Source organism: Oncorhynchus kisutch, linkage group LG11 (genome assembly GCF_002021735.2).
Source record: "Oncorhynchus kisutch isolate 150728-3 linkage group LG11, Okis_V2, whole genome shotgun sequence".
NCBI lineage: Eukaryota > Metazoa > Chordata > Actinopteri > Salmoniformes > Salmonidae > Oncorhynchus > Oncorhynchus kisutch.
In genome coordinates, this window is record NC_034184.2 from 46,855,336 (window position 1) to 46,882,654 (window position 27,319).

Below are 27,319 nucleotides of genomic sequence, written 5' to 3' on the forward strand. Positions count from 1 at the left end.
GCTCAGGACCTCAGACTGGGGCGAAGGGTCACCTTCCAACAGGACAACAACTCTAAGCACACAGCCAAGACAATGCAGGAGTGGCTTCGGGACAAGTCTCTGAATGTCCTTGAGTGGCCAAGCCAGAGCCCGGACTTGAACCCGATCAAACATCTCTGGAGAGACCTGAAAATAGCTGTGCAGCGGCGTGCCCCATCCAAACTGACAGAGCTTGAGGGGATCTGCAGAGAAGAATGGGGTAAATTCCCCAAATACTGTACAGGTGTGCCAAGCTTGTACCATCATACCCAAGAAGACTCGAGGCTGTAATCGCTGCCAAATGTACTTCAACAAAGACTAAAGGTTCTGAATACTTATGTAAATGTGATATTTCAGTTTTTACATTTTTTTGACATTTGCAAACATTTCTAATAACTTGTTTTTGATTTGTCATTATGGGGTATTTTGAGTAGATTGATGAGGGGAAATAAACAATGTAATCAATTTTAGAATAAGGCTGTAACGTAACAAAATGTGGAAAAAAAGGACTCTGAACACTTTCCAAAAATGCACTGTATTTTATGTTTTGTGTGCTGCGGCATGTGCAATAGCTAATGGGGATCCTAATAAACTAAACGTTAGATGTTCCATCTATCTGTCATCTTCATTCCATGCCTATTCTAGTCAATAAAACTGGAAAAAATCCTTAAAATATAAAATAAAAACTAACGATGATCAAGCCTATACAGATAAATGATATGATAAAAGATTCAAGTATGTAGGACTCCAGGAGCTGTATGACAGCTGCATGTAAAGGAAAGCAAACACAAAACGGAAGACACTATTCACATTTGAACCTTATCAACTCCCTCTCTCTGTGGAAGGAGAGAGTGAAAACATTTCCATTTCAGCCCCAACTGTTTCACACACATGAGGTTTGACACCAGAGGTGTCAGCAGTCAGGCTGTTGAACCATTAGGGAGGAAATCCTTCAATCGGTCCAGAGGCCCTACAGGTAGTGAAAGCTAATGTGAATTGAAAAGGTCTTACACCCACTAGCTAAACGATTATTGTATCCTCGTGAACTGTGTTTGATTATTGAATTGAAACATGTTGATTTCTAATGTTGCATAACCAGGGGTGGTATTGAAGAGGAACATGTGGGAACATGTCTGTTGTTTTTTGAAGGTAAATCCTAGAGTTTTATTTGATTGAGTTCACTGTGAATTTCTTCCAAGTCATTCTACAATTCCTTCCACCCCTGCGCAACAAAATTACTTTTGGAGAATGTTTACTACTCCAACCCATTCTACAACTCTCTCGAGTCAATCTCACCGAGCTAAATCCTGGCAAGACCCTTTTCAACGCAGAAACACATATTAGATGATGGACAAGAGACAGGAAAGCCGCACACCCCAGTTTCCTGTCAACAGACGAACCTGTAACAGCAGTCTTTTATTCACCTTACTGCAGATCTAAGCGCTCACTTTAAAATGTACCCGTCTAGATTTGTATTACTCAATAAGTGTTATACCTGCATGATATACCTACTGTAAAATAGATCACTTATGGGGAAATTTACATTGACTACACACACATACACATTTCTTATTCATTGCAGCCTTCCTAAAGAACTGGGTCTTTGGTTAGTGCTCTCACTGTTTTCTTAGTCAGAGTGGCTGCGTGGCCGGATTCTCTGGACGCCTCTTCTCGACAGCTAAACAACCGTACCTTCACACACACATGCACGCACACACACACACACACACACACACGCAGGCTGGAGAGGACAATGATAACTAAAAGCTCACAGCCCTGAAGTCACAAAACCACTCATCTAAATCAGGGGAATTATGCTAATGAGGTCTTTCATTATTCTCCAACTCAGCCAGAATCAGTCATTGACATCACATCATTATAGATCTATTCACACACACAGATTGGATGGCATAAAATGGACGACTACACGTTCCAAAGTTTCTCATACGCTTTGTTTAATATTTCTCATGTGTTCTTGAAGAGGCATTAAATAGGAAAAACTGGTCACTTGGAGTGTAGGAATGGGTTTTGTGGAGGCACAGTGGTCACCATTCTGGACAGAGGTGCAGTGCGAGCATAAACCGGATTCCATAAACCCTGATTGGTCCTGTGAAACACATCAACACTGAGGCAGTTAGTTGGAGCATAAATAATATTAAAAGCAGAATTCTAACACATACTTAACTGTGAACATAACTCTCGCTGACCATACAAAAAAATAATGAAAAATGTGCACAATTAAAAAGGTAATAAGTTACAATGAATGGGATTTTTTAATATATACAGTGCCTTGCGAAAGTATTTGGCCCCCTTGAACTTTGCGACCTTTTGCCACATTTCAGGCTTCAAACATAAAGATATAAAACTGTATTTTTTTGTGAAGAATCAACAACAAGTGGGACACAATCATGAAGTGGAACGACATTTATTGGATATTTCAAACTTTTTTAACAAATCAAAAACTGAAAAATTGGGCGTGCAAAATTATTCAGCCCCCTTAAGTTAATACTTTGTAGCGCCACCTTTTGCTGCGATTACAGCTGTAAGTTGCTTGGGGTATGTCTCTATCAGTTTTGCACATCGAGAGACTGAAATTTTTCCCCATTCCTCCTTGCAAAACAGCTCGAGCTCAGTGAGGTTGGATGGAGAGCATTTGTGAACAGCAGTTTTCAGTTCTTTCCACAGATTCTCGATTGGATTCAGGTCTGGACTTTGACTTGGCCATTCTAACACCTGGATATGTTTATTTTTGAACCATTCCATTGTAGATTTTGCTTTATTTTTTGGATCATTGTCTTGTTGGAAGACAAATCTCCGTCCCAGTCTCAGGTCTTTTGCAGACTCCATCAGGTTTTCTTCCAGAATTGTCCTGTATTTGGCTCCATCCATCTTCCCATCAATTTTAACCATCTTCCCTGTCCCTGCTGAAGAAAAGCAGGCCCAAACCATGATGCTGCCACCACCATGTTTGACAGTGGGGATGGTGTGTTCAGGGTGATGAGCTGTGTTGCTTTTACGCCAAACATAACGTTTTGCATTGTTGCCAAAAAGTTACATTTTGGTTTCATCTGACCAGAGCACCTTCTTCCACATGTTTGGTGTGTCTCCCAGGTGGCTTGTGGCAAACTTTAAACGACACTTTTTAAGGACATCTTTAAGAAATGGCTTTCTTCTTGCCACTCTTCCATAAAGGCCAGATTTGTGCAATATACGACTGATTGTTGTCCTATGGACAGAGTCTCCCACCTCAGCTGTAGATCTCTGCAGTTCATCCAGAGTGATCATGGGCCTCTTGGCTGCATCTCTGATCAGTCTTCTCCTTGTATGAGCTGAAAGTTTAGAGGGACGGCAAGGTCTTGGTAGATTTGCAGTGGTCTGATACTCCTTCCATTTCAATATTATCGCTTGCACAGTGCTCCTTGGGATGTTTAAAGCTTGGGAAATCTTTTTGTATCCAAATCCGGCTTTAAACTTCTTCACAACAGTATCTCGGACCTGCCTGGTGTGTTCCTTGTTCTTCATGATGCTCTCTGCGCTTTTAACGGACCTCTGAGACTATCACAGTGCAGGTGCATTTATACGGAGACTTGATTACACACAGGTGGATTGTATTCATCATCATTTGTCATTTAGGTCAACATTGGATCATTCAGAGATCCTCACTGAACTTCTGGAGAGAGTTTGCTGCACTGAAAGTAAAGGGGCTGAATAATTTTGCACGCCCAATTTTTCAGTTTTTGATTTGTTAAAGAAGTCTGAAATATCCAATAAATGTCGTTCCACTTCATGATTGTGTCCCACTTGTTGTTGAATCTTCACAAAAAAATACAGTTTTATATCTTTATGTTTGAAGCCTGAAATGTGGCAAAAGGTCGCAAAGTTCAAGGGGGCCGAATACTTTCGCAAGGCACTGTATATGGAGCTCACCTAAAGTTACAGTCCTGACTTTACAAACATTGGCCCGGCATTTAACTTACCCACTTTAATTTTGGAAATGTTTCAATGGTAGGGTTGCAAAACTCTGGGTAATTTTCAGAAACAATGGTAATTAACAGTTTATTTTGAACATCTATGGAAATATACTTGAATTATATATATTTTTTTGAACATCAAAAAATCTGATTCTTTATATACTGTATGTGTCTATATTGTTCTTGAGTTTCCAGTGGATAGACCAAATGGTTCAGGAGAAAATAGCCATATTGATGAAAAAATGACAAGACAACAGGGGAGGTAAAGGCAAGGTGAAGAGGGGGCAAAGGCAGGGTGAAGAGGGGCAAAGGCAAGTTGAAGAGGGGCAAAGGCAGGGTGAAGAGGGGCAAAGGCAAGTTGAAGAGGGGCAAAGGCAAGGTGAAGAGGGGCAAAGGCAAGGTGAAGAGGGGCAAAGGCAAGGTGAAGAGGGGCAAAGGCAAGGTGAAGAGGGGCAAAGGCAGGGTGAAGAGGGGCAAAGGCAGGGTGAAGAGGGCCAAAGGCAAGGTGAAGACGGGGCAAAGGCAAGGTGAAGAGGGGGCAAAGGCAAGGTGAAGAGGGGCAAAGGCAAGGTGAAGAGGGGCAAAGGCAAGGTGAAGAGGGGGCAAAGGCAAGGTGAAGAGGGGCAAAGGCAGGGTGAAGAGGGGCAAAGGCAGGGTAAAGAGGGGCAAAGGCAAGGTGAAGAGGGGCAAAGGCAGGGTGAAGAGGGGCAAAGGCAAGGTGAAGAGGGGGCAAAGGCAAGGTGAAGAGGGGGAAAAGGCAAGGTGAAGAGGGGCAAAGGCAAGGTGAAGAGGGGCAAAGGTAAGGTGAAGAGGGGGCAAAGGCAAGGTGAAGTGGGGCAAAGGCAGGGTGAAGAGGGGCAAAGGCAGGGTGAAGAGGGGCAGGCAAAGGCAAGGTGAAGAGGGGGCAAAGGCAAGGTGAAGAGGGGCAAAGGCAAGGTGAAGAGGGGGCAGAGGCAAGGTGAAGAGGGGCAAAGGCAAGGTGAAGAGGGGCAAAGGCAAGGTGAAGAGGGGGCAAAGGCAAGGTGAAGAGGGGCAAAGGCAGGGTGAAGAGGGGCAAAGGCAGGGTGAAGAGGGGCAAAGGCAAGGTGAAGAGGGGCAAAGGCAAGGTGAAGAGGGGCAAAGGCAGGGTGAAGAGAGGGAAAGGCAAGGTGAAGAGGGGCAAAGGCAAGGGAAAGAGGGGCAAAGGCAAGGTGAAGAGGGGCAAAGGCAAGGGAAAGAGGGGCAAAGGCAGGGTGAAGGAGGTCAGATGTCCTTGAACATCAATTAGGTTATATTCCCAGGCCACTCATTGAAGGGTTCATCGTATTTTCATTCCCTGTCGCTCTTGAGTTTATGTCACAGAGCAGCCTTGTGGCCAAGACGCACTAGGCATGTCTCTCCGCCTGTGCACCCTTCAAACTCCCACCAAACGAGAGAGTTTCCGCATCTACATTTTTTTAATGTTTCCTTCCCAAGTTCAAAATGCATACAATACTTGCTAGCATTTCCTCATTCCATTTCCATACCGTTTATTGCAACATTTAGACATTTCTGTTTCATGTTTGGTAGACTACGATAGGCACCAAAGTTACATTTTCATTTAGGCCTATCATTTCCTCTCTTCTGAGTGTGTTTATAGTGCACATGAACATTTGGAAGACTCTTGAGGAATAAGCTAATTTTATTTTCTGAAAATGTGCTTGTTTGCTGTGGGTGCGCTTCCTTCCTGCGAGGACACTAATATGAATGAGTTTACTATGATGTAAATTAAATTGTGTTCAATTATGAATGATGATGAAATATTAAGATTAAGTCTGATTTCGACTAATTTACAAATGTAACAAGGGATGTGGAAATCGCCTTTACGTTGTAGAACCGGTTTATTGGTTGTAATTGAAGAGCTTCATTACAAAATGGTATACTGTATATCCATTTTCAGAAATATTGGTAAATGAGCTTTTATTGTTTAAAGGAATTATGAAAGAGATTGGTGTGTTTTATCACTATCTAATCATGGCATGTATTTGCTTCAAATCTATCACTTGATGGTTTCATTTCAGAGGGACAAAAAAATAATGTTTTCTTTGTGCAAAATTGTACATATCTGCCTCATTCTCAGAGAAATAAGATGTACTGCTAGGTTTTACACAGTCAAATGTACTGTGTAAAGAACTGTACAAATGATACATTAGTGAAATCAATATTTAAAAAAAATGTATAATATGAGTAATAAGTGTATTCAGACAGTATTTAGACCCCTTCACTTTTTACACATTTTGTTACGTTACAGCCTTATTCTAAAATATATTTTTTTTAAACTATTTTGCTCATCAATCTACACACAATTCCCCATAATGACAAAGCAAACACAGATTTTTAGAATTTTTGAAAATGTATTTCAAATAGAAAACGCAAATATCACATTTAGATAAGTATTCAGACCCTTTACTTGGGACTTTGTAGAAGCACCTTTGGCAGCTTAGAGTCGTCTTGGGTACGACGCTACCAGCTTGTCACACCTGTATTTGGGGAGTTTCTCCCATTCTTCTCTGCAGATCCTCTCAAGCCCTGTCAGGTTGGATGGGGAGCATCGCTGCACAGATATTTTCAGGTCACCAGAGATGTTGGATCGGGTTTAAGTCTGAGGTCCTGAGCGCCCTGGAGCATGGATCTCTCTGTACTTAGCTCCGTTCATCTTTCCCTTGATCCTGACTAGTCTCCCAGTCCCTGCCACTGAAAAACATCCCTACAGCAGGATGATGCCACCACCATGCTTCACCGAAGGAGTGGTATTGGCCAGGTGAGGAGCGGTGCATGGTTTCCTCCAGACATGACGCTTGGCATTCAGGACAGAGAGTTCAATCTTGGTTTCATCAGACCAGAGAATCTTGTTTCTCATGTTCAGAAAGTCCTTTAAGTGCCTTTTTGCAAACTCTAAGAGGGCTGTCATGTGCCTTTTACTGAGGAGTGGCTTCCACCTGGCCACTCTACCATAAAGGCCTGATAGGTGGAGTGCTGCAGAGATGGTTGTCCTTCTGGAAGGTTCTCCCATCTACACAGAGGAACTCTGAAGCTCTGTCAGAGTGACCATCAGGTTCTTGGTCACCTCCCTGACCAAGGCCCTTCTCCCCCGATTGCTCAGTTTGGGTGGGTGGCCAGCTCTAGGAAGAGTCTTGGTGGTTCCAAACTTCTTCCATTTAAGAACGCCACAATCCTGTCTCGGAGCTCTAGGGACAATTCCTTTGACCTCATGGCTTGGTTTTTGCTCTGACATGCTTGTCTAATCAATTGAATTTACCACAGGTGGACTCCAATCAAGTTGTAGAAACATCTCAAGGATGATCAGTGGAAACAGGATGCACCTGAGGTCAATTTTGAGTCTCATAGCAAAAAGGGTCTGAATAGTTATGTAAATAAGCTATTTCTAAAAACCTGTTTTCGCTTTGTCATTATGGGGTATTGTGTGTAGATTGATGAGGATAAAAAAATTTTAAATACATTTTTCAATAAGGCTGTAACGTAACAAAATGTGGAAAAAGTGAAGGGTCTGAATACTTCCCGAATGCACTGTATATGTAAAACATGTACATTTTACATTTTGGTAATTTAGCAGATGCTGTTATCTAGAGTGACACACAGTAAGTGCATTCTTCCTTTGATAGCTAGGTGAGACAACCACATAACACAGTAAAATATATAGCATCCGAACATTCAATTCCAGCTAAACAATGGATATATAAAATTGAGCAAAAAAATAACATTTTCATACACATCTAACATCTATGAATACAAAATCTGAGAACAGTAATATTTTATACACACATGAATGTACCCATAAGCAATTATTTCTGATGAAAAAACACACATGTGAAAAATTGGTGATAGCATTTTGGAAATAAACTCTTCAATTGACAATTGCATAATTGTATGGTCCTGGTAGGTGCCAAGTGAGTATACAGTACGTACCGGCCCTGTTCACACTAGCAGTTTGAAGTGACACAAATCACATTTTTTGTATATCCGATTCTAATCAGATCTTTTTCCTTCAATCTGAACAGCCAAAAAGCACATGGAATCAGATATTCCAAGCCACATTTCACCTTCGCAGGTGGTTTGAAATTAGATACAAATCTGAATACCGGCCATGCGACTTGTGTCTGCATGGTTAAATCTTGATTTTTTTTTGCCCTCAAGTGGTTTTTAGACTGTTATTTGACATATCTTGGTACCAACAGCTAACTGCCAAAATAAAGGAAACACTTGAGTAAATGAGGGATACAAAGTATATTGAAAACATGCTTAGGGTTATGAGTAAAAATGCTTGTCAGGCCTAGTTTCCCATTATTTTGGCTACCATGGCTAGAAGAAGAGATCTCAGTGACTGGTGTGATTGTTGGGGCACGTTTGGCAGGAGCTTCAGTGGCGAAGACTGCTCAACTTACTGATGTTTCACTATATGCCGTCTAAAGTCACCAGATTTAACCCAATTCAATTCCTATGGGAGATTGCGGAGCGGTGCCTGAGATATCGTTTTCCACCAACATTAACAAAACACCAAATTATGGAATTTCCTGGGAAGAATGGTGTCACATTTCTCCGATTGAGTTCCAGACAGTAGAATCTATGCCAATGCTCAATGAAGCTGTTCTGGCGGCTTGTGGTGGCCCAACGCCCTATTAAGACAATATGTTTGGATTTACCTGTAGTCTGTTTACAGTTTGACAATTACATGTGGTAGGTAACTACCTTGCTAATTGTTTACAAACAAATTAGTGAATGTGCTAGCAAGCTAAACAGCTACCTATCTAGCTAGTTGACTGCTGTGGCTAGACTTATCCTTTGAGGCTTTAAAAGGGTTCTTACACTATGATTTCGAACATTCAAAGCAACTGGGAGACTTCCATGGCCAGCATTGTTGTAACCAAAGCTTGCTACAAAGCAACGTCTGAGTCGGAGGAAGCACAAGCACCACCACCCCTCAGCCTATCAACTGGACACACACCGGCCATTACCATGACAACTAGCATAGCCATGTCAGCAAATGACTACAGTCTAAACACACAAATACAATTTGATCACTCGTAACTTGCTGTTTGGACAGTCAGAATTCCAAAACTGGATTTGAAAAAATAAAACAGATTTGAGCATTAAGGCCTACAGCGTGAACAAGGCTTTTGAGGTCCTGTTAGGCAGATTCCGAATCAAGACGACACAGTCTGCGCAGTCTTGCCCTCTACCTATTTCTGTGTAGATAGGACAGATTAAGCCTGATGTATATCATACATGTGTATATTTAGTATATCTACTTTGACTGCTGCAAGGTCCCTATTATAAAAGCCTCCTTATGTCCAACAACTTGAACTTGAACTTTAATCATGGCTGTCAATTTGGGAAAGTGAAGGAGAAAGGAGGATTGAGTGATAGTTACATTAGGTTCCATTTGATTGCTCTTAGGGTTGCAAAGGGAGGGAATATTAACAGTAACTTTAGAAATGTACCAGTAAACTACCAGAACCTTGGAAACGTTCAAGGATTTTATGTCATATGTGGGAAAAGGGGATATTGTGATTTGTATACGATGTGTCAAGTTCATGCTGTTAACCCAACCCTTTGTGTGTGAGGCCAACTCTGAGGTGCCTTCAGTTTCGCTTCAATGTTTGCTATGTTGCGTGATAGCTTGTACTAAACAACACGTTTCTCCAAAACAGTGTGCACGTTTGCTCATGTCTGGTGGTTGTGGCGAGGTCTGACCTGGTCAATATGGGTGTGACCATCTGAAATTGAAAAACTTGTGCAGCACACTATATGGTAACTGCCCTCTGGGTCACCATAATCACAACATTTTCCAACTAGTCATTCAGTACAGTACCGTTTCCGTTGAATTCAACGTTGCACACCATTCTGTAATACCGAACTCAACCCCGGTTTGGTTGTCTCTGATTGCCCTCACGGGTGCACCTGCCTAGGTCCCTTTATAATGAGGCATGAACCCACCTTTGTCTCTCTCTCCTCCCGCACCTGCCACCAACCCAAGCTCCAGCTTTATTCGCGCCAACAGTGACACATCAAAACCGAATGCCACCATGATAGCCACAGCCTGCTGGCCACCAAACACAACAGAACCAGCAATGAAGAAATGTCAAATTAGAAGTAGACGAATAGAAGCAGACGGATAGAAGCAGACAAGTGGCCACAAACCCTCCACAAGGCGCAACACCACAACCACTGGGAGTCTGACAGGGCCTGGTCAGTTTGTTCCATAAAGTTTTTAGTGTGTGGTGAACTGTGGAAGCAAATGTAATTGAAGAAGACGAGGAAGTTGTAATTAGCAGCATGAATTTGTGCTTTGCAGGGTGGGGGGGGGGGGGAAATTGCATTGATCAAATGAATTAGACTAATTGATTTACCCGCGCGTATGGCGGGTGCCGCTGCCTATGTTATATTCCCAGTCATTGTAGGGATCAGAAAGCTTTACCACTTTAGTGGGTCGTTCCACGAATTGAGTTCCTTTTATGTCCTTCAAACATTATGTCTGTGCATTTTCATAAAACACTACATTTAACAGTTGGATCCGTGTTAAAAATGTCCATTAGCATTGTGTTTTTCTTTCAAATAAATGATTTGTTTTCTCAGTAAATCCCCATCCTAGTTATTTTGTTCCTTTGGGAAAGTATTTCTAAAGATTGAAACGTATTTACTGTGATTTATTTACATTTGTCCCTCAGGTTTAAGGTCAACCCTGTTATGTGAACTGAGCTCCTGTTTGAATATTGTAAAATAGTCTAATCATAGTGTAAAAGCAGGTGAGTTGGTTCTACTTTTTAGTTCTACTCTTTATACTTTATCATTATAGTTTTGATGAATGTATTTATGCTTTGAGAAGGCAAATACGTTTTGAAAATGCATTTCCTGTTTTGCAAACGTCCACGGAGTTCTGTGTCTTAAGTACACCTGTTTTGAAAATTGACAACACTGTTCCAAAAAATGCTTTGTAAGCGATTGTGACAATAATTGGAGGGAAAAGGCACGATCAGAACGACAGTATAAGCCAGAGTCCAGAGGCCTCTGAATGTTGGCGGTGACGATCAATCAACCCGAGAACATGTCTTTTTGCTTTAGTTTTTTGGAAAAAAAGATGGGAGGCCAGCTTAATCAGTAGAGGAAACAGATCTCACAGGGCGTTGGGCACCAGGAAAATGGACCTGGGTTGTGAAAAACCACCATTACCACGAGCTGCTTTGGATTCAACCATCTGGAGAGAGCTGCTCCAAAAGCCAGTAAAATTCGCTCAACTGGGGCCCAACTAGGAAACAGGTTTTTACATCCTGGACAACAGACACACAAGACTCCCTGACTTTGGGGGATGGTTTTCCTCTGCTTATTTGTTATAGTAGACTATAGTACGTAATACATGTTCCATTTGATACTGCTACATAGATTCCAATTCTAATCATTATTTGTGGTCTTCTTCTTTTGTAATTTGAGTACAGTTTAAAATGATCTATCTGGGTTTCATATTGACTTCAACATACCAAGAAGTAGCCGTGCGTACTGTTTTTGTTCATTATGAAATAAGGATGAAAGTTTGTATAAGTCAGTATGAAAAACACTTCAATATTTAAGAGACTAAGTCGCGTTGGATAAAAGCATCTGCTAAATGGCATGTATTATTATCATTATAAGATTGGTAGTATGATGAACAGTTCTTTCTTCCTGATTTTTCTTTTCATGGTGTGGTTCTGCTCCCTCTGTGCCAATGTCAACCATTGTTTTTCCTGTGTCACAACTGTCGCTGTGAAGTCTTTTAGGGGACACTGTCATGTGCTAAGCCACCAACCGTTTTTTTCTTCTTCCAAAAGCGACACAAAAGCTGACAAGCATTATGGGTGATGCGGATCTAACAGAAACATGGGACACAAAACTTCACATGGAAGTTCGCCTGAAGTTTTACAGTCATTACTTCACCGACACCGGTCTGCGACACACAATGTCACTGATAAGCGTCAGTCTGTGACAAAAATAGATGTATCATGAGTCACGACGCATTAGTTGATACATTGTGTTCAATGCAAAAAGATATGTGTCAAGCATATTGACACATAGATATGCATCTAGGTAGTTGACACATAAGTCAATACACTGCATTTAAGGCAAACAAGTTGGTGATACAGCTGCAATGGGTAAATTGGTGAGACTCAGACAGAGAAAGAGAGAGAGAGATGGAGAGAGTAAAGGAAGAAGGGGGGACACATTAAGGGAGGGGAGAGAGAGAATAGGTTAAAGGAGGGAGGGGGAGAGATGAGAGAGAGGTATAGGGGTGAGGAGGAGAGAGGTGAAGGGAGGGGAGAGAGAGGAAGAGAGAGGAAGAGAGAAAGAGAGAGAGAGTGGAGGAGGTGAAAGAAGGGCGAAAGAAGAGAAGGGGGAATAAAGAAGAGGTAGAGAGAGACAGGGGGAGAGAGAAGGAGGGAGAGAGAGATGTCTGTCTGTGGGACCCACTTGAGTTTGGAAATGTTTCAATCGTAGGGTTGCAAAACTCCCATTAATTGACCAAAGTTACAGGAATTTTCGGGAAACACTAGTAATTAACAGGTTACTATAGAAATCTATGGGAATTTATATACACTGAGTTTACAAAACATTAGGAACACCTTCTTAATATTGAGTTGCACCCTCTTTTGCTTTCAGAACAGCCTCAATTAGTTGGGGAATGGACTCTACAAGGTGTCGAAAGCGTTTCAAAGGGATGCTGACCGATGTAGATTCCAATGCTTCCTACAGTTGGCTGGAAGTCCTTTGGGTAGTGGACCATTCTTTTTTTTCACCCCTTTTTTCTCCCCAATTTCATGGCATCCAATTGGTAGTAGTTACAGTCTTGTCTCATCGCTGCAAGTCCCGTACGGACTTGGGAGAGGCGAAGGTCGAAAGCCATGCGTCCTCCAAAACACAACCCAACCAAGCCGCACTGCTTCTTGACACAATGCACATCCTACCCGGAAGCTAGACGCACCAATGTGTCGGAGGAAATACCGTACACCTGGCGACCTGGTCAGTGTGCACTGCGCCCGGCTCGCCACAGGAGTCACTAGTGCATGATGAGACAAGGATATCCCTGCCGGCCAAACCCTCCCTAACCCGGACGACGCTGGGCCAATTGTGCGTTGCCCCATAGACCTCCCGGTCGCGGCCGGCTGCGACAGAGCATGGGCCCGAACCCAGAATATCTGGTAGCACAGCTTGCACTGCGATGCAGTGCCTTAAACCACTGCGCCACCCGGGAGGCCCTGTAGTGGACCATTCTTGATACATACAGGAAATTGTTGAGCGTGAAAAGCCCAGCAACATTGCAGTTCTTGACACACTCAAACTGCTGCACCTGGAGCCTACCTCCATACCCCGTAGGGTTGAATGGCACACATACACAATCCATGTCCTAGTTGTCACACTGCTTAAAAATCCTTTAACCTGTCTTCTCCCCTTCATCTACACTGATTGACGTGGATTTAACAAGTGACATCAATAAGTGATCATAGCTTTCCCCTGTATTCACCTGGCCAATCTATGTCATGGAAACAGCAGGTGTTCTTAATGTTTGTGTATATTTGGCAACTTTGGTAAATTACCAACGGTTTGCAACCCTAATTGCTTCATTGTAGGGTTCAGTGAGCTTTAACATTCTCAGCTTTGCGTTATTTTATGGGTATAGGGACAATGACCAATGAAGCCTCTTGTTGTGCTCTGAGGTGAGCCCTGGCGCGGTCCTCCTACTGTCCTGGCTGTCCACTGCGGTGGTGCTGAAATTGACAGCGCATCCTTTCATTGCGCTGACTGGCGGTAGCCTTCTGTCCGTGGTCCTGAATCGATGGTTATGGTGTGTGCTGTTTAATGAGCGCATCTTGGCCTACCAGTCTTCGTGGGGCTTCTCTTCAACATTGTGTGCTTTCTTGCGGAAAAATGAAAACGTTTGTGTATATGGCTGCATTTCAGATAGGCCTACATTTTTGTACATTTTGTATGCCGCAGTAGTACAGGACCATTGCTGTGCCTAGCCTACTCTAAGAAGTAGGCAAACGTTCCCTCTGTCGTCATTCATTTTCATTACACACAGTCATTGTGTGATAGGCTACTGTACAAGTGATGTCAATAGTATGAAAACGACACACAGCCTACTTTTTCAAAACCTCCCTGCTCTCTTGCTTTAGCGTGTGTGTGTGTGTGCGTGCGTGCGTGTGCGTGCGTGCGTGTGCGTGTGTGTGTGTGCGTGTGTGTTGCTTTCTGAATGTGAATGGGCATTTACTGTTATTCACGGCAGATTCAAATAGGCTACTGTCAGGTAGGAAATGACAAATTGGCTATGAATATAGAATATCCACTAAGATAAATTTAGTTTGCTTTTCTGAAACTCTCCCACAGAAAATATTGCACACCTGGAGAAGTGGCGGCATGGTTTACTGTAGGTTGCGCACATTGTGTAGCGTCACAAATTCGACAGAAATTTAGCATATACAGTGCCTTGCGAAAGTATTCGGCCCTCTTGAACTTTGCAACCTTTTGCCACATTTCAGGCTTCAAACATAAAGATATAAAACTGTATTTTTTTGTGAAGAATCAACAACAAGTGGGACACAATCATGAAGTGGAATGACATTTATTGGATATTTCAAACTTTTTTAACAAATCAAAAACTGAAAAATTGGGCGTGCAAAATTATTCAGCCCCCTTAAGTTAATACTTTGTAGCGCCACCTTTTGCTGCGATTACAGCTGTAAGTCGCTTGGGGTATGTCTCTATCAGTTTTGCACATCGAGAGACTGAAATTTTTTCCCATTCCTCCTTGCAAAACAGCTTGAGCTCAGTGAGGTTGGATGGAGAGCATTTGTGAACAGCAGTTTTCAGTTCTTTCCACAGATTCTCGATTGGATTCAGGTCTGGACTTTGACTTGGCCATTCTAACACCTGGATATGTTTATTTTTTAACCATTCCATTGTAGATTTTGCTTTATGTTTTGGATCATTGTCTTGTTGGAAGACAAATCTCCGTCCCAGTCTCAGGTCTTTTACAGACTCCATCAGGTTTTCTTCCAGAATGGTCCTGTATTTGGCTCCATCCATCTTCCCATCAATTTTAACCATCTTCCCTGTCCCTGCTGAAGAAAAGCAGGCCCAAACCATGATGCTGCCACCACCATGTTTGACAGTGGGGATGGTGTGTTCAGGGTGATGAGCTGTGTTGCTTTTACGCCAAACATAACGTTTTGCATTGTTGCCAAAAAGTTCCATTTTGGTTTCATCTGACCAGAGCACCTTCTTCCACATGTTTGGTGTGTCTCCCAGGTGGCTTGTGGCAAACTTTAAACAACACTTTTTATGGATATCTTTAAGAAATGGCTTTCTTCTTGTCACTCTTCCATAAAGGGCAGATTTGTGCAATATACGACTGATTGTTGTCCTATGGACAGAGTCTCCCACCTCAGCTTTAGATCTCTGCAGTTCATCCAGAGTGATCATGGGCCTCTTGGCTGCATCTCTGATCAGTCTTCTCCTTGTATGAGCTGAAAGTTTAGAGGGACGGCCAGGTCTTGGTAGATTTGCAGTGGTCTGATACTCCTTCCATTTCAATATTATCGCTTGCACAGTGCTCCTTGGGATGTTTAAAGCTTGGGAAATCTTTTTGTATCCAAATCCGGCTTTAAACTTCTTCACAACAGTATCTCGGACCTGCCTGGTGTGTTCCTTGTTCTTCATGATGCTCTCTGCGCTTTTAACGGACCTCTGAGACTATCACAGTGCAGGTGCATTTATACGGAGACTTGATTACACACAGGTGGATTGTATTTATCATCATTAGTCATTTAGGTCAACATTGGATCATTCAGAGATCCTCACTGAACTTCTGGAGAGAGTTTGCTGCACTGAAAGTAAAGGGGCTGAATAATTTTGCACGCCCAATTTTTCAGTTTTTGCTTTGTTAAAAAAGTTTGAAATATCCAATAAATGTCGTTCCACTTCATGATTGTGTCCCACTTGTTGTTGATTCTTCACAAAAAAATACCGTTTTATATCTTTATGTTTGAAGCCTGAAATGTGGCAAAAGTTCGCAAAGTTCAAGGGGGCCGAATACTTTCGCAAGGCACTGTAGTTGTAATGATTCAAGTTGAAGCCATGAAGCCTGTAAGAATCTTTAATAGGCTAGTGGTGTTTATTCTTTCGAGCTGATCTGTGCGTGTCGGTAGGCGCAAATTATGTGTAGGCCTATGGCAGCTACGGCTACATTTTAGACACACTTATGTCATAGCGGGGGTGCATATCTTCCTTATATTTATATAACACAATTGTATAAAACAACAGTTCTAAAAAACAACAGTTGTTGACTGTCCGGTTACATTTCAGATAGTACATTTCAGATTGTACATTTAAACATGTCATGTACAGTGGGGCAAAAAAGTATTTAGTCAGCCACCAATTGTGCATGTTCTCCCACTTAAAAAGATGAGAGAGGCCTGTAATTTTCATCATAGGTACACTTCAACTATGACTCTTTCGACTCTGTCAATCACCATATCCTCATCGGCAGACTCGACAGCCTTGGTTTCTCAAATGATTGCCTCGCCTGGTTCACCAACTACTTCTCTGATAGAGTTCAGTGTGTCAAGTCGGAGGGTCTGCTGTCCGGACCTCTGGCAGTCTCTATGGGGGTGCCACAGGGTTCAATTCTTGGACCGACTCTCTTCTCTGTATACATCAATGAGGTCGCTCTTGCTGCTGGTGAGTCCCTGATCCACCTCTACGCAGACGACACCATTCTGTATACTTCCGGCCCTTCTTTGGACACTGTGTTAACAACCCTCCAGGCAAGCTTCAATGCCATACAACTCTCCTTCCGTGGCCTCCAATTGCTCTTAAATACAAGTAAAACTAAATGCATGCTCTTCAACCGATCGCTACCTGCACCTACCCGCCTGTCCAACATCACTACTCTGGACGGCTCTGACTTAGAATACGTGGACAACTACAAATACTTAGGTGTCTGGTTAGACTGTAAACTCTCCTTCCAGACCCATATCAAACATCTCCAATCCAAAGTTAAATCTAGAATTGGCTTCCTATTTCGCAACAAAGCATCCTTCACTCATGCTGCCAAACATACCCTTGTAAAACTGACCATCCTACCAATCCTCGACTTTGGCGATGTCATTTACAAAATAGCCTCCAATACCCTACTCAACAAATTGGATGCAGTCTATCACAGTGCAATCCGTTTTATCACCAAAGCCCCATATACTACCCACCATTGCGACCTGTACGCTCTCGTTGGCTGGCCCTCGCTTCATACTCGTCGCCAAACCCACTGGCTCCATGTCATCTACAAGACCCTGCTAGGTAAAGTCCCCCCTTATCTCAGCTCGCTGGTCACCATAGCATCTCCCACCTGTAGCACACGCTCCAGCAGGTATATCTCTCTAGTCACCCCCAAGACCAATTCTTTCTTTGGCCGCCTCTCCTTCCAGTTCTCTGCTGCCAATGACTGGAACGAACTACAAAAATCTCTGAAACTGGAAACACTTATCTCCCTCACTAGCTTTAAGCACCAACTGTCAGAGCAGCTCACAGATTACTGCACCTGTACATAGCCCACCTATAATTTAGCCCAAACAACTACCTCTTTCCCAACTGTATTTAATTTTTATTTATTTATTTATTTTGCTCCTTTGCACCCCATTATTTTTTTATTTCTACTTTGCACATTCTTCCATTGCAAAACTACCATTCCAGTATTTTACTTGCTATATTGTATTTACTTTGCCATCATGGCCTTTTTTTGCCTTTACCTCCCTTCTCACCTCATTTGCTCACATTGTATATAGACTTGTTTATACTGCATTATTGACTGTATGTTTGTTTTTACTCCATGTGTAACTCTGTGTCGTTTTATCTGTCGAACTGCTTTGCTTTATCTTGGCCAGGTCGCAATTGTAAATGAGAACTTGTTCTCAACTTGCCTACCTGGTTAAATAAAGGTAAAATAAATAAATAAATAAATGACAGACAAAATGAGAAGAAAAAATCCAGAGAATCACATTGTAGGATTTTTTATGAATTTACTTGCAAATTATGGTGGAGAATAAGTATTTGGTCACCTACAAACAAGCAAGATTTCTGGCTCTCACAGACCTGTAACTTCTTCTTTAAGAGGCTCCTCTGTCCTCCACTCGTTACCTGTATTAATGGCACCTGTTTGAACTTGTTATCAGTATAAAAGACACCTGTCCTCCACCACAACCTCAAACAGTCACACTCCAAACTCCACTATGACCAAGACCAAAGTGCTGTCAAAGAAACAAAATTGTAGACCTGCACCAGGCTGGGAAGACTGAATCTGCAATAGGTAAGCAGCTTGGTTTGAAGAAATCAACTGTGGGAGCAATTATTAGGAAATGGAAGACATACAAGACCACTGATAATCTCCTTCGATCTGGGGCTCAAAATGATCACAAGAATGGTGAGCAAAAATCCCAGAACCACACGGGGGGACCTAGTGAATGACCTGCAGAGAGCTGGGAGAATTGGGAGAATGTCATATGGTCAGATGAAACCAAAATATAACTTTTTGGTAAAAACTCAACTCGTCGTGTTTGGAGGACAAAGAATGCTGAGTTGCATCCAAAGAACACTATACCTACTGTGAAGCATGGGGGTGGAAACATCATGCTTTGGGGCTGTTTTTCTGCAAAGGGACCAGGACGACTGATCCGTGTAAAGGAACGAATGAATGGGGCCATGTATCGTGAGATTTTGAGTGAAAACCTCCTTCCATCAGCAAGGGCATTGAAGATGAAACGTGGCTGGGTCTTTCAGCATGACAATGATCCCATACACACCGCCCGGGCAACGAAGGAGTGGCTTCGTAAGAAGCATTTCAAGGTCCTGGAGTTGCCTAGCCAGTCTCCAGATCTCAACCCCATAGAAAATCTTTGGAGGGAGTTGAACGTCCGTGTTGCCCAGCAACAGCCCCAAAACATCACTGCTCTAGAGGAGATCTGCATGGAGGAATGAGCCAAATTACCAGCAACAGTGTGTGAAAACCTTGTGAAGACTTACAGAAAACGTTTGACCTCTGTCATTGCCAACAAAGGGTATATAACAAAGTATTGAGATAAACTTTTGTTCTTGACCAAATACTTATTTTCCACCATAATTTGCAAATAAATTCATAAAAAATCCTACAATGTGATTTTCTGGATTTTTTTCCTCATTTTGTCTGTCATAGTTGAAGTGTACCTATGATGAAAATTACAGGCCTCTCTGATCTTTTTAAGTGGGAGAACTTGCACAATTGGTGGCTGACTAAATACTTTTTTCCCCCCACTGTATACTCCCTCTCCGGCCTCTAGGTCATCAGGCTGCTGATTATCCCGCACACCTGTCACCATCGTCTCGCGCACCTGCGCCTCATGACAGTCACTTGGACTCCATCACCTCCTTGATTATCTTCCCTATATCTGTCACTCCCCTTGGTTCTTTCCTCAGGTGTTATTGCCTCTGTTTTCATGTCGGTTTGTGTTACGTGTTTATTGTTTCCATTTACTTATTAAAACACTCACTCCCTGAACTTGTTTCTCGACTCTTAGCGCACTCGTTACAGTAGGACCAATCTGCCTTGTTATATTAGGGCTCGAAAGTGATACTAGTTGTGCCTCCCAAGGATTTATAATAACTCCTCAGACATATCCTAAATCCGGGCCTGGATACAGTACTTATAAGATTGTAATTTGCCCTCAGTTACTGTCCTTCTTAACAGAAACATTTAGGCCCGGGATTCAATCTTATTGCGCATTGACGGCAATAGCACCTTATAAAGACAATGTTCCCACGTTCACAGAGACCACATTCACGATAAAAGATGCATACGTCTGCTCAATCGGAAATGACCTATAAATGCGCGCTATAACGTGGATCTATTACTGATTGGATTTGAACCCGGCCTTGGTTAATTTTAAAACGAAAGGTATTCCCCACATTTTAAATGGACGTCGCACAGATACCATGTTATTACATGGAATTTAGATTTCATGGTGAAATTAAATGTAACCACATAAATACTTTTAATTTGAAACTACAAGCAGTTCTTTCTTTTCATTTTAGTAATAGTTGGATATCTAATCTTCAGCTACAATGTATAGCAGAGTAATTATATTGCGGTTAGTATGGGATATTGTCATACTGCATACAATCATTAACGTAAGAAACATGGTTCCTATGGGTATATTGGGGACACATTAACAAAAGTCATCCTCAACACATTCTCAAAACTTCCATATTGTGTTCGGGCAACAATACTGGGGGAACCTTTTGAAAACTTGTATAACTAAGGCCCAAACTCTTTGCTTGGTGCTGATTGCTATGGTATGACAGGACTTGAAAAGCTTGAGCCAATACGAATTCTCCATTTGATAAACAAGTAAACATGTGGATCAGCTTTAATTCCCAAAACTTCCAAGTGATACGATTGGTAACTAGCTGCTTAGATTGTATTCAGAACTCCTTAACATTTTAAATAATACAGTATATGATTTTTGAGCTATCATGTCACAATTCAAAATATTTTATTTGAAGTTTGTTGTTTCGAATTTAGATTTTTTTTTTGCAGGATTATTATTTAAATAAAAACATATTTTTCTTCTACCTGCTGTGGTTCTGAACTGATATACACTACATGACCAAAAGTATGTGCTCATTGAACATCTCATTCCAAAACAATGGGCATTATTATGGAGTTGGTCTCCCCTTTGCTGCTACAACAGCCTCCACTCTTCTGGGAAAGATTTCCACTAGATGTTGGAACATTGCTGCAGGGACTTGCTTCCATTTAGCCACAAGAGCATTAGTGAGGTCGTGGCACTGATGTTGGGCGATTAGGCCTGGCTCGCAGCCGGTATTCCAATTCATCCCAAAGGTTTTCGATAGGGTTGAGGTCAGGGCTCTGTGCAGGCCAGTCAAGTTCTTCCACACCGATCTTGACAAACTATTTTTTTATGGACCTCGCTTTGTACACCAGGGCATTGTCATGCTGAAACAGGAAAGGGCCTTCCCCAAACTGTTGCCACATAGTTGAAAGCACAGAATCGCCTAGAATGTTATTGTATACTGTAGATTTTCCTTCACTGGAACTAAGGGGCCAAGCCCGAACTTTGAAAAACAACCCTAGACCATTATTCCTCCTCCACCAAACTTTACAGTTGGCACTATGCATTCAGGCAGGTAGCTTTCTCCTGGCATCTGCCAAACCCAGATTTGTCAGTTGGACTGCCAAATGATGAAGCGTGATTCTTCACTCCAGAGAAAGGGTTTCCACTGCTCTAGAGTCCAATGGCGGCAAGCTTTACACCACTCCAGACAACGCTTGTCATTGCGCATGGTGATCTTAGGCTTGTGTGTGGCTACTCGGCCATGGAAACCCATTTCATGAAGCTCCCGACTAATAGTTATTGTGCTGTAGTTGCTTCCAGAGGCAGTTTGGAATTCTCTAGTAAGTGTTGCAACCGAGGACAGACGATTTTTACGTGCTGCTCGCTTCAGTACACGGCAGTCCCATTCTGTGAGCTTGTGGGGGCCTACCACTTCACAGCTGAGCCATTGTTGCTCCTAGACATTTCCACTTCACAATAACAGCACTTACAGTTGACCAGGGCAGCTCTCTAGCAGAGCACACATTTGATTAACTGACTTGATGGAAAGGGGGCATCCTATGATGGTGCTACGTTGAAAGTCACTAAGCTCTTCAGTAAGGCCATTCTACTGCCAATGTTTGTCTATGGAGATTGCATGGTCATGGGCTCGATTTTATATACCTGTCGGCAACGGGTGTGGCTGAAAGAGACAAATCGACTAATTTGAAGGGGTGTCCACATACTTTTGTACATATAGCATCGCTCAAGGAAAAAACAGAACATTCCTTTGTGAAATAAAGGTACCATAGGGCTCACACAAGCCGGGTGTACACTACTAAAAACATTAATTTTGTTATCAAGGAATTGTCGGTCTAATCACTGGCAAGCCCATGGATGCCTTGGGGTTCACAGTCATCGACATAGCCTGCGGCAGATGTTGTTAGAGAGTTTAGGATGCCCTCTAATGGATTATAGTGGTAATCCTTGTCCAATGTGAATGGGAAAAAAAACACTTGTTTCACATACTGTATGTCCCACACAGCTGAATGAGGTTGACATATATGTAATATGGTAATGAATCATTGTCTATGACTACATGTAGGGTACTAGGGACTCACCATGGGGCAGAGCTGGGTAGAAGAGGCAGACTGAACCCAGAGGACCGAGCACCATCACAGTGAGCCTTGCCGGTATAGCCAGGGATGGTGGGGCGGCTGGGACAAAAATATTGTACATTTGTACATTATTCATAAATTGCATACAGTCCACTGTACAATGGAAAAAAATTGATGTACACTACCGTTCAAAAGTTTGAGGTCACTTAGAAATATCCTTGTTTTTTTTAAAGAAAAGCACTTTTTTTGTCCATTAAAATAAAATAAAAAATTGATCAGAAATACAGCGTAGACATTGTTAATGTTGTAAATGACTATTGTAGCTGGAAACGGCAGATTTTTTAAATGGAATATCTACATAGACGTACAGAGGCCCATTATCAGCAACCATCACTCCTGCTTTCCAACGGCACGTTGTGTTAGCTAATCCAAGTGTGTCATTTTAAAAGGCTAATTGGACATTAGAAAACCCTTTTGCAATTATGTTAGCACAGCTGCAAACTGTTTTTCTGATTAAAGAAGCAATAAAGCTGGCCTTCTTCAGGTTGAGTATTGAGTATCTGGAGCATCAGCATTTGGAGTTGAGTATTTGGAGCATCAGCATTTGTGGGCTCGATTACAGGCTCAAAATGGCCAGAAACAAAGTACTTTCTTCTGAAACTCGTCAGTCTATTCTTGTTCTGAGAAATGAAGGCTATTCTATGCGAGAAATTGCAGAGAAACTGAAGATCTCATACAATGCTGTTTACTACTCCCTTCACAGAAAAGTGCAAACTGGATCTAACCAGAATAGATAGAGGAGTGGGAGGCCCTGGTGCATAACTGAGCAAGAGGACAAGATTGGCTAGTTTGAGAAACAGATGCCTCACAAGTCCTCAACTGGCAGCTTCATTAAATAGTACCCGCAAAACACCAGTCTCAATGTCAACAGTGAAGAGGTGACTCTGGGATGCTGGCCTTCTAGGCAGAGTTGGCAGAGTTGCAAAGAAAAAGCCATATCTCAGACTGGCCAATAAAAATAAAATATTACGATGGGCAAAAGAACACAGACTCTGGACAGAGGAACTCTGCCTAGAAGGCCATCATCCCGGAGTTCCCACTTCACTGTTGACGTTGAGACTGGTGTTTTGCGGGTACTATTTAATGAAGCTGCCAGTCTTGAGGACTTGTGAGGCGTCTGTTTCCCAAACTAGAAACTCTAATGTACTTGTCCTCTTGCTCAGTTGTGCACCTGGGCCTCTTTGAGCCTGTAACCGAAACCATAAATGCTGATGCTCCAGATACTCAACTAATCTAAAGAAGGCCAGCTATATTGCTTCTTTAATCAGAAAAACAGTTTGCAGCTGTGCTAACATAATTGCAAAAGTGTTTTCTAATGATCAATTAGCCTTTTAAAATTATAAACTTGGATTAGCTAACACAACGTGCCATTGGAACACAGGAGTGATGGTTGCTGATAACGGGCCTCTGTACGCCTATGTAGATATTCTATAAAAAATCTGCTATTTTCAGCTACAATAGTCATTTACAACATTTACAATGTCTACACTGTATTTCTGATCTATTTTATTTTATTTTAATGGACAAAAAATGTGCTTTTCTTTCGAAAACAAGGACATTTCCCCAAACAAAGTAACCCCAAACTTTTGAACAATAGTGTATATCCAATAGAATACAATTTAATGAATGAAACTATAAACAAACAGATAATATGTTTGAATGTGTGTGATTCCAATCTTACTAGAATCTTCAATGCCACCAATAATGCTTAGTGTATTATTAGTCAAGGTATCTTGTGTAAGGTAGCCTAGTGGTTAGAGCGTTGGGCCAGCAACTGAAAGGTTGCTGGATTGAATCCCCGAGCTGACAATGTAAAAATCTGTTGTTCTGCTCCTGAGCAAGGCAGTTAACCCCCGGGTGCCAAAGAATTGGGTGTTGATTATGGCAGCCTGCCGCACCTCTCTGGTTCAGAGGGGTTGGGTGAAATGCAGAAGACACATTTCAGTTGAACGCATTCAGTTGTACAACTGACTAGGTATCCCCCTTTCCCTTATATTGGGCAAGTGTGGTTTAATGATCAGCGAAGGTACATGATGAAGATACATACTGTGCCGTGGGAGTGTATGGGGGCAATGTGGTCCGCTGCATAGTCAAGGGGTAGAAGTCATGTCCTGTCTTATCTATGTTGTCCATGTTCATGGACCCCACCACACCACTCCAATGACATAAAGAGGACACACAACAAGCAGGTCCAGTCACACTCAGAGACACATTTTCACTCTTCCTCAGAGGCACTGCTTTAGCCTACACATGAACCTACAAACAAAACAAATTGATGTGAAAAAAAAAGATAACAAAAATAGTAAAATACAAAATGTTGGCAAGAGCACAAACAAAGGCTAGAACTTCTTACCCATACAATGGAATTTGACAGGTGTTTGGGCAGGGACTGGTGCTGTGAAATAAAATGAAACAATCTTAGAACAAAGAAACAGGCTTGTTTTTTCAACAAGACGAGCATCTAGTAAAATCTGTTCTTGTAATTACATCATGAAATAAGGCTAGGCCAAAACACTCACAATGTTATAGGTTTCCTCACTTCATTCCTAGCACGAAGCTGGTGTCTGTTCCAATGGGCTCCAATCGCCTTAGAGAAGAGTTAGAGGCAGCACTATTTCTGCATTATTTGTTGGTTTAGGGTGTCCCATTAAAACCAAATCCTCTCATTTCAACTGGGATGGACAGCATTTAAATGAACTTCAGTGTTGTGTATTTTCTAGACACATGCACTCACCTGCCACAGCTCTGGTTTGCTGTGGTAACACTTCTGGGTGAAATGCTGATTCACAGGGTCCGCCATTTTCTCAAGGGTGGTTGCTGGGGGCTTCACGCGCTGCGGTAATTTTGCGTCCCAACCGACATCCTCATAGCCCCTGCAAGTTAATATATGACAAAGCAGGGTGACACACTTAGGCCTACACTGTTTGTGATTTATTTTAAAAAGTGCACACAAGTTAGAATATAACTGGATGCTATGGTTGCAATGTCTTGATCATGCACAAGGTCAAAGAAACCATATGATACATATCAGAATGGAACACAGTGACTATATTATGCTGTACAATGTGTTTGGGAGAAAATATGAAGGTCCTGGTTGGCACCTGACCTCTGAGCCACTGAAGTGTAGATATAACGTTGTGCTGCCTTCTCTATCCACTGACTGGGGCCAGAGGGGCTGACATCCTTCAAAATCAAACACATAAACAATCAACAAGATTTCACTTCACTGCTTTGAAACCGTTGAAAATGTATCATTATGTAAACGCTTAGGGTTATACCAGGTTCTCTCTTTCAGGGAAAAAACTGAAGGATTTCAAGGTACATGGCATTTTGGGAGGCCCTGGTTTCACCTTTGAATGACTTGTCCAACCTGTTGACGACATATCAGGCTAGTAAAGTGCTGGAATCTGCAAGCCTATTTGGCATAGTAGGCTACAGCGAAATGTTGGATTTATATACATACAGTCTTTATAACTAAAATAAATAAATTTGCCTAAAGAATTGGGTCGGCTTATGTGTATCATGCTATACTGTTAGCCTTATAAGTGTACTTCACATTTAACTTTATAATTAGGCCTAGGTTAGTTTAAATTTTTACCTCCAAGACTGGCCCGAAGAGCTGCGTCTGGCATTGTCCTTGAGTTCCATGCCTTGTTTTCTGACAGGTCGCAGGCTGATGGCCTGATTGAAGGAGTCTGGGGCCTTTCTCTGGAACCGACGGCGACCCATAATCCAGACGGAATATAAGGGATATCTATAAATTGAGGTCTTCCTTTAGTTGCCAAATCCACCTCAGCCCCCGCACTTAGATGCCCAGAGCACGGATCAATCAACAAGACCTCATCTCGTAAAGGCGCCAAGGGCGCGTTGTCCGCAGGTGGATGGGCCAGTAGGTTGAATTTCGAGAATGCACTCCTCTGTTGTTCTAGTAAACTTTTAAAGTAATATCTTCCCTCCGGACCTCTCTCGCAGGGCAAGTTCATTTGCCTGTGCATCCATCTTGCACTAACTCGGTTTACATTTGATTGCAGAAGTCTGACCCGGTGCAAATCCGTAGAGGATGGCTCAGATGGAACGCACACTCCAGCCATCGTTTAGTCGGACACCGAGTGACAGACCAAGATAAAAAAAATAAAATAATAATAAACCCACGATTGCTTGAGTCACAGAGCCTTTGTTGGATAACTATGACGGAGTCAAAGCAGGTAATGACTTTCTGAGTATCTTGTTGCCTGGAGACTGCTATGTTGGCTGCTGGGTCAAATTACTGATTTGGAAAGAGGATCACCCTTTCAAGGATTTAAGCAAATCAATGATTTAATCAGAGAGAGAAAATAAGAATAAGATGACATGTATTTAGATTGTAATATCGCTTAGCTATAAACACTTTCTGTGCATTTGTGGTGGTGGTTTGAGGGTTGGTGGAGCAAAAATGATCTAACACAGGGGAGGATATTACAAGGAGAATTTGCAGAATGGAGCTCCCCTGTAATTTGGAGGAAATTCAAAATAATAACAAATACATTTACCCACTTAAGTATGCACTGCATAGCGGGCATTCTCTTTGGTTTTATTTAATGTGGGGCGGCAGCGTAGCCTAGTGGTTAGAGCATTGGGCTAGTAACCGGAAGGTTGCGAGTTCAAACCCCCGAGCTGACAAGGTACAATCTGTCGTTCTGCCCCTGAACAGGCAGTTAACCCACTGTTCCCAGGCCGTCATTGAAAATAAAAATGTGTTCTTAACTGACTTGCCTGGTTAAATAAAGGTAAAATAAAAAAAATGTGTGCATTATTTTCAGCATTACCTGTAAATGATCACTAGATGGAGGCACAGAATCACAATCTATGACTATTCAGTATCCCAATTTAGGCCTAGTGGATATGTGAGACTACCAGATAGTTTTTCTTGGACAGAACCAGTATGGTGACAATAATATAATACGTTTGAAGTTGTTGCATGTTGCAAGTTGTTGCATCAAAATTCAAAACAGAGATAGTGCTGACAGTCTGC

The 27,319-nt window shown here is 42.2% G+C and overlaps 1 protein-coding gene across 1 annotated transcript; it reads right to left on the minus strand.

The window, feature by feature from the left end:
• Positions 1 to 1,967: 1,967 nt before the first annotated feature.
• Positions 1,968 to 26,462, minus strand: spmip7 (sperm microtubule inner protein 7). Its single transcript, XM_020494115.2, has 9 exons — positions 25,907 to 26,462; positions 25,587 to 25,678; positions 25,415 to 25,491; positions 25,043 to 25,181; positions 24,828 to 24,895; positions 24,662 to 24,703; positions 24,356 to 24,463; positions 22,252 to 22,347; positions 1,968 to 2,125 (listed from the first exon to the last, which is right to left on the minus strand). The coding sequence occupies exons 1-9, from the start codon at positions 26,397 to 26,399 to the stop codon at positions 2,023 to 2,025; spliced, it is 1,218 nt and encodes a 405-aa protein (XP_020349704.1). The 5' UTR covers positions 26,400 to 26,462; the 3' UTR covers positions 1,968 to 2,022.
• Between the last annotated feature and the right edge of the window lie 857 nt (positions 26,463 to 27,319).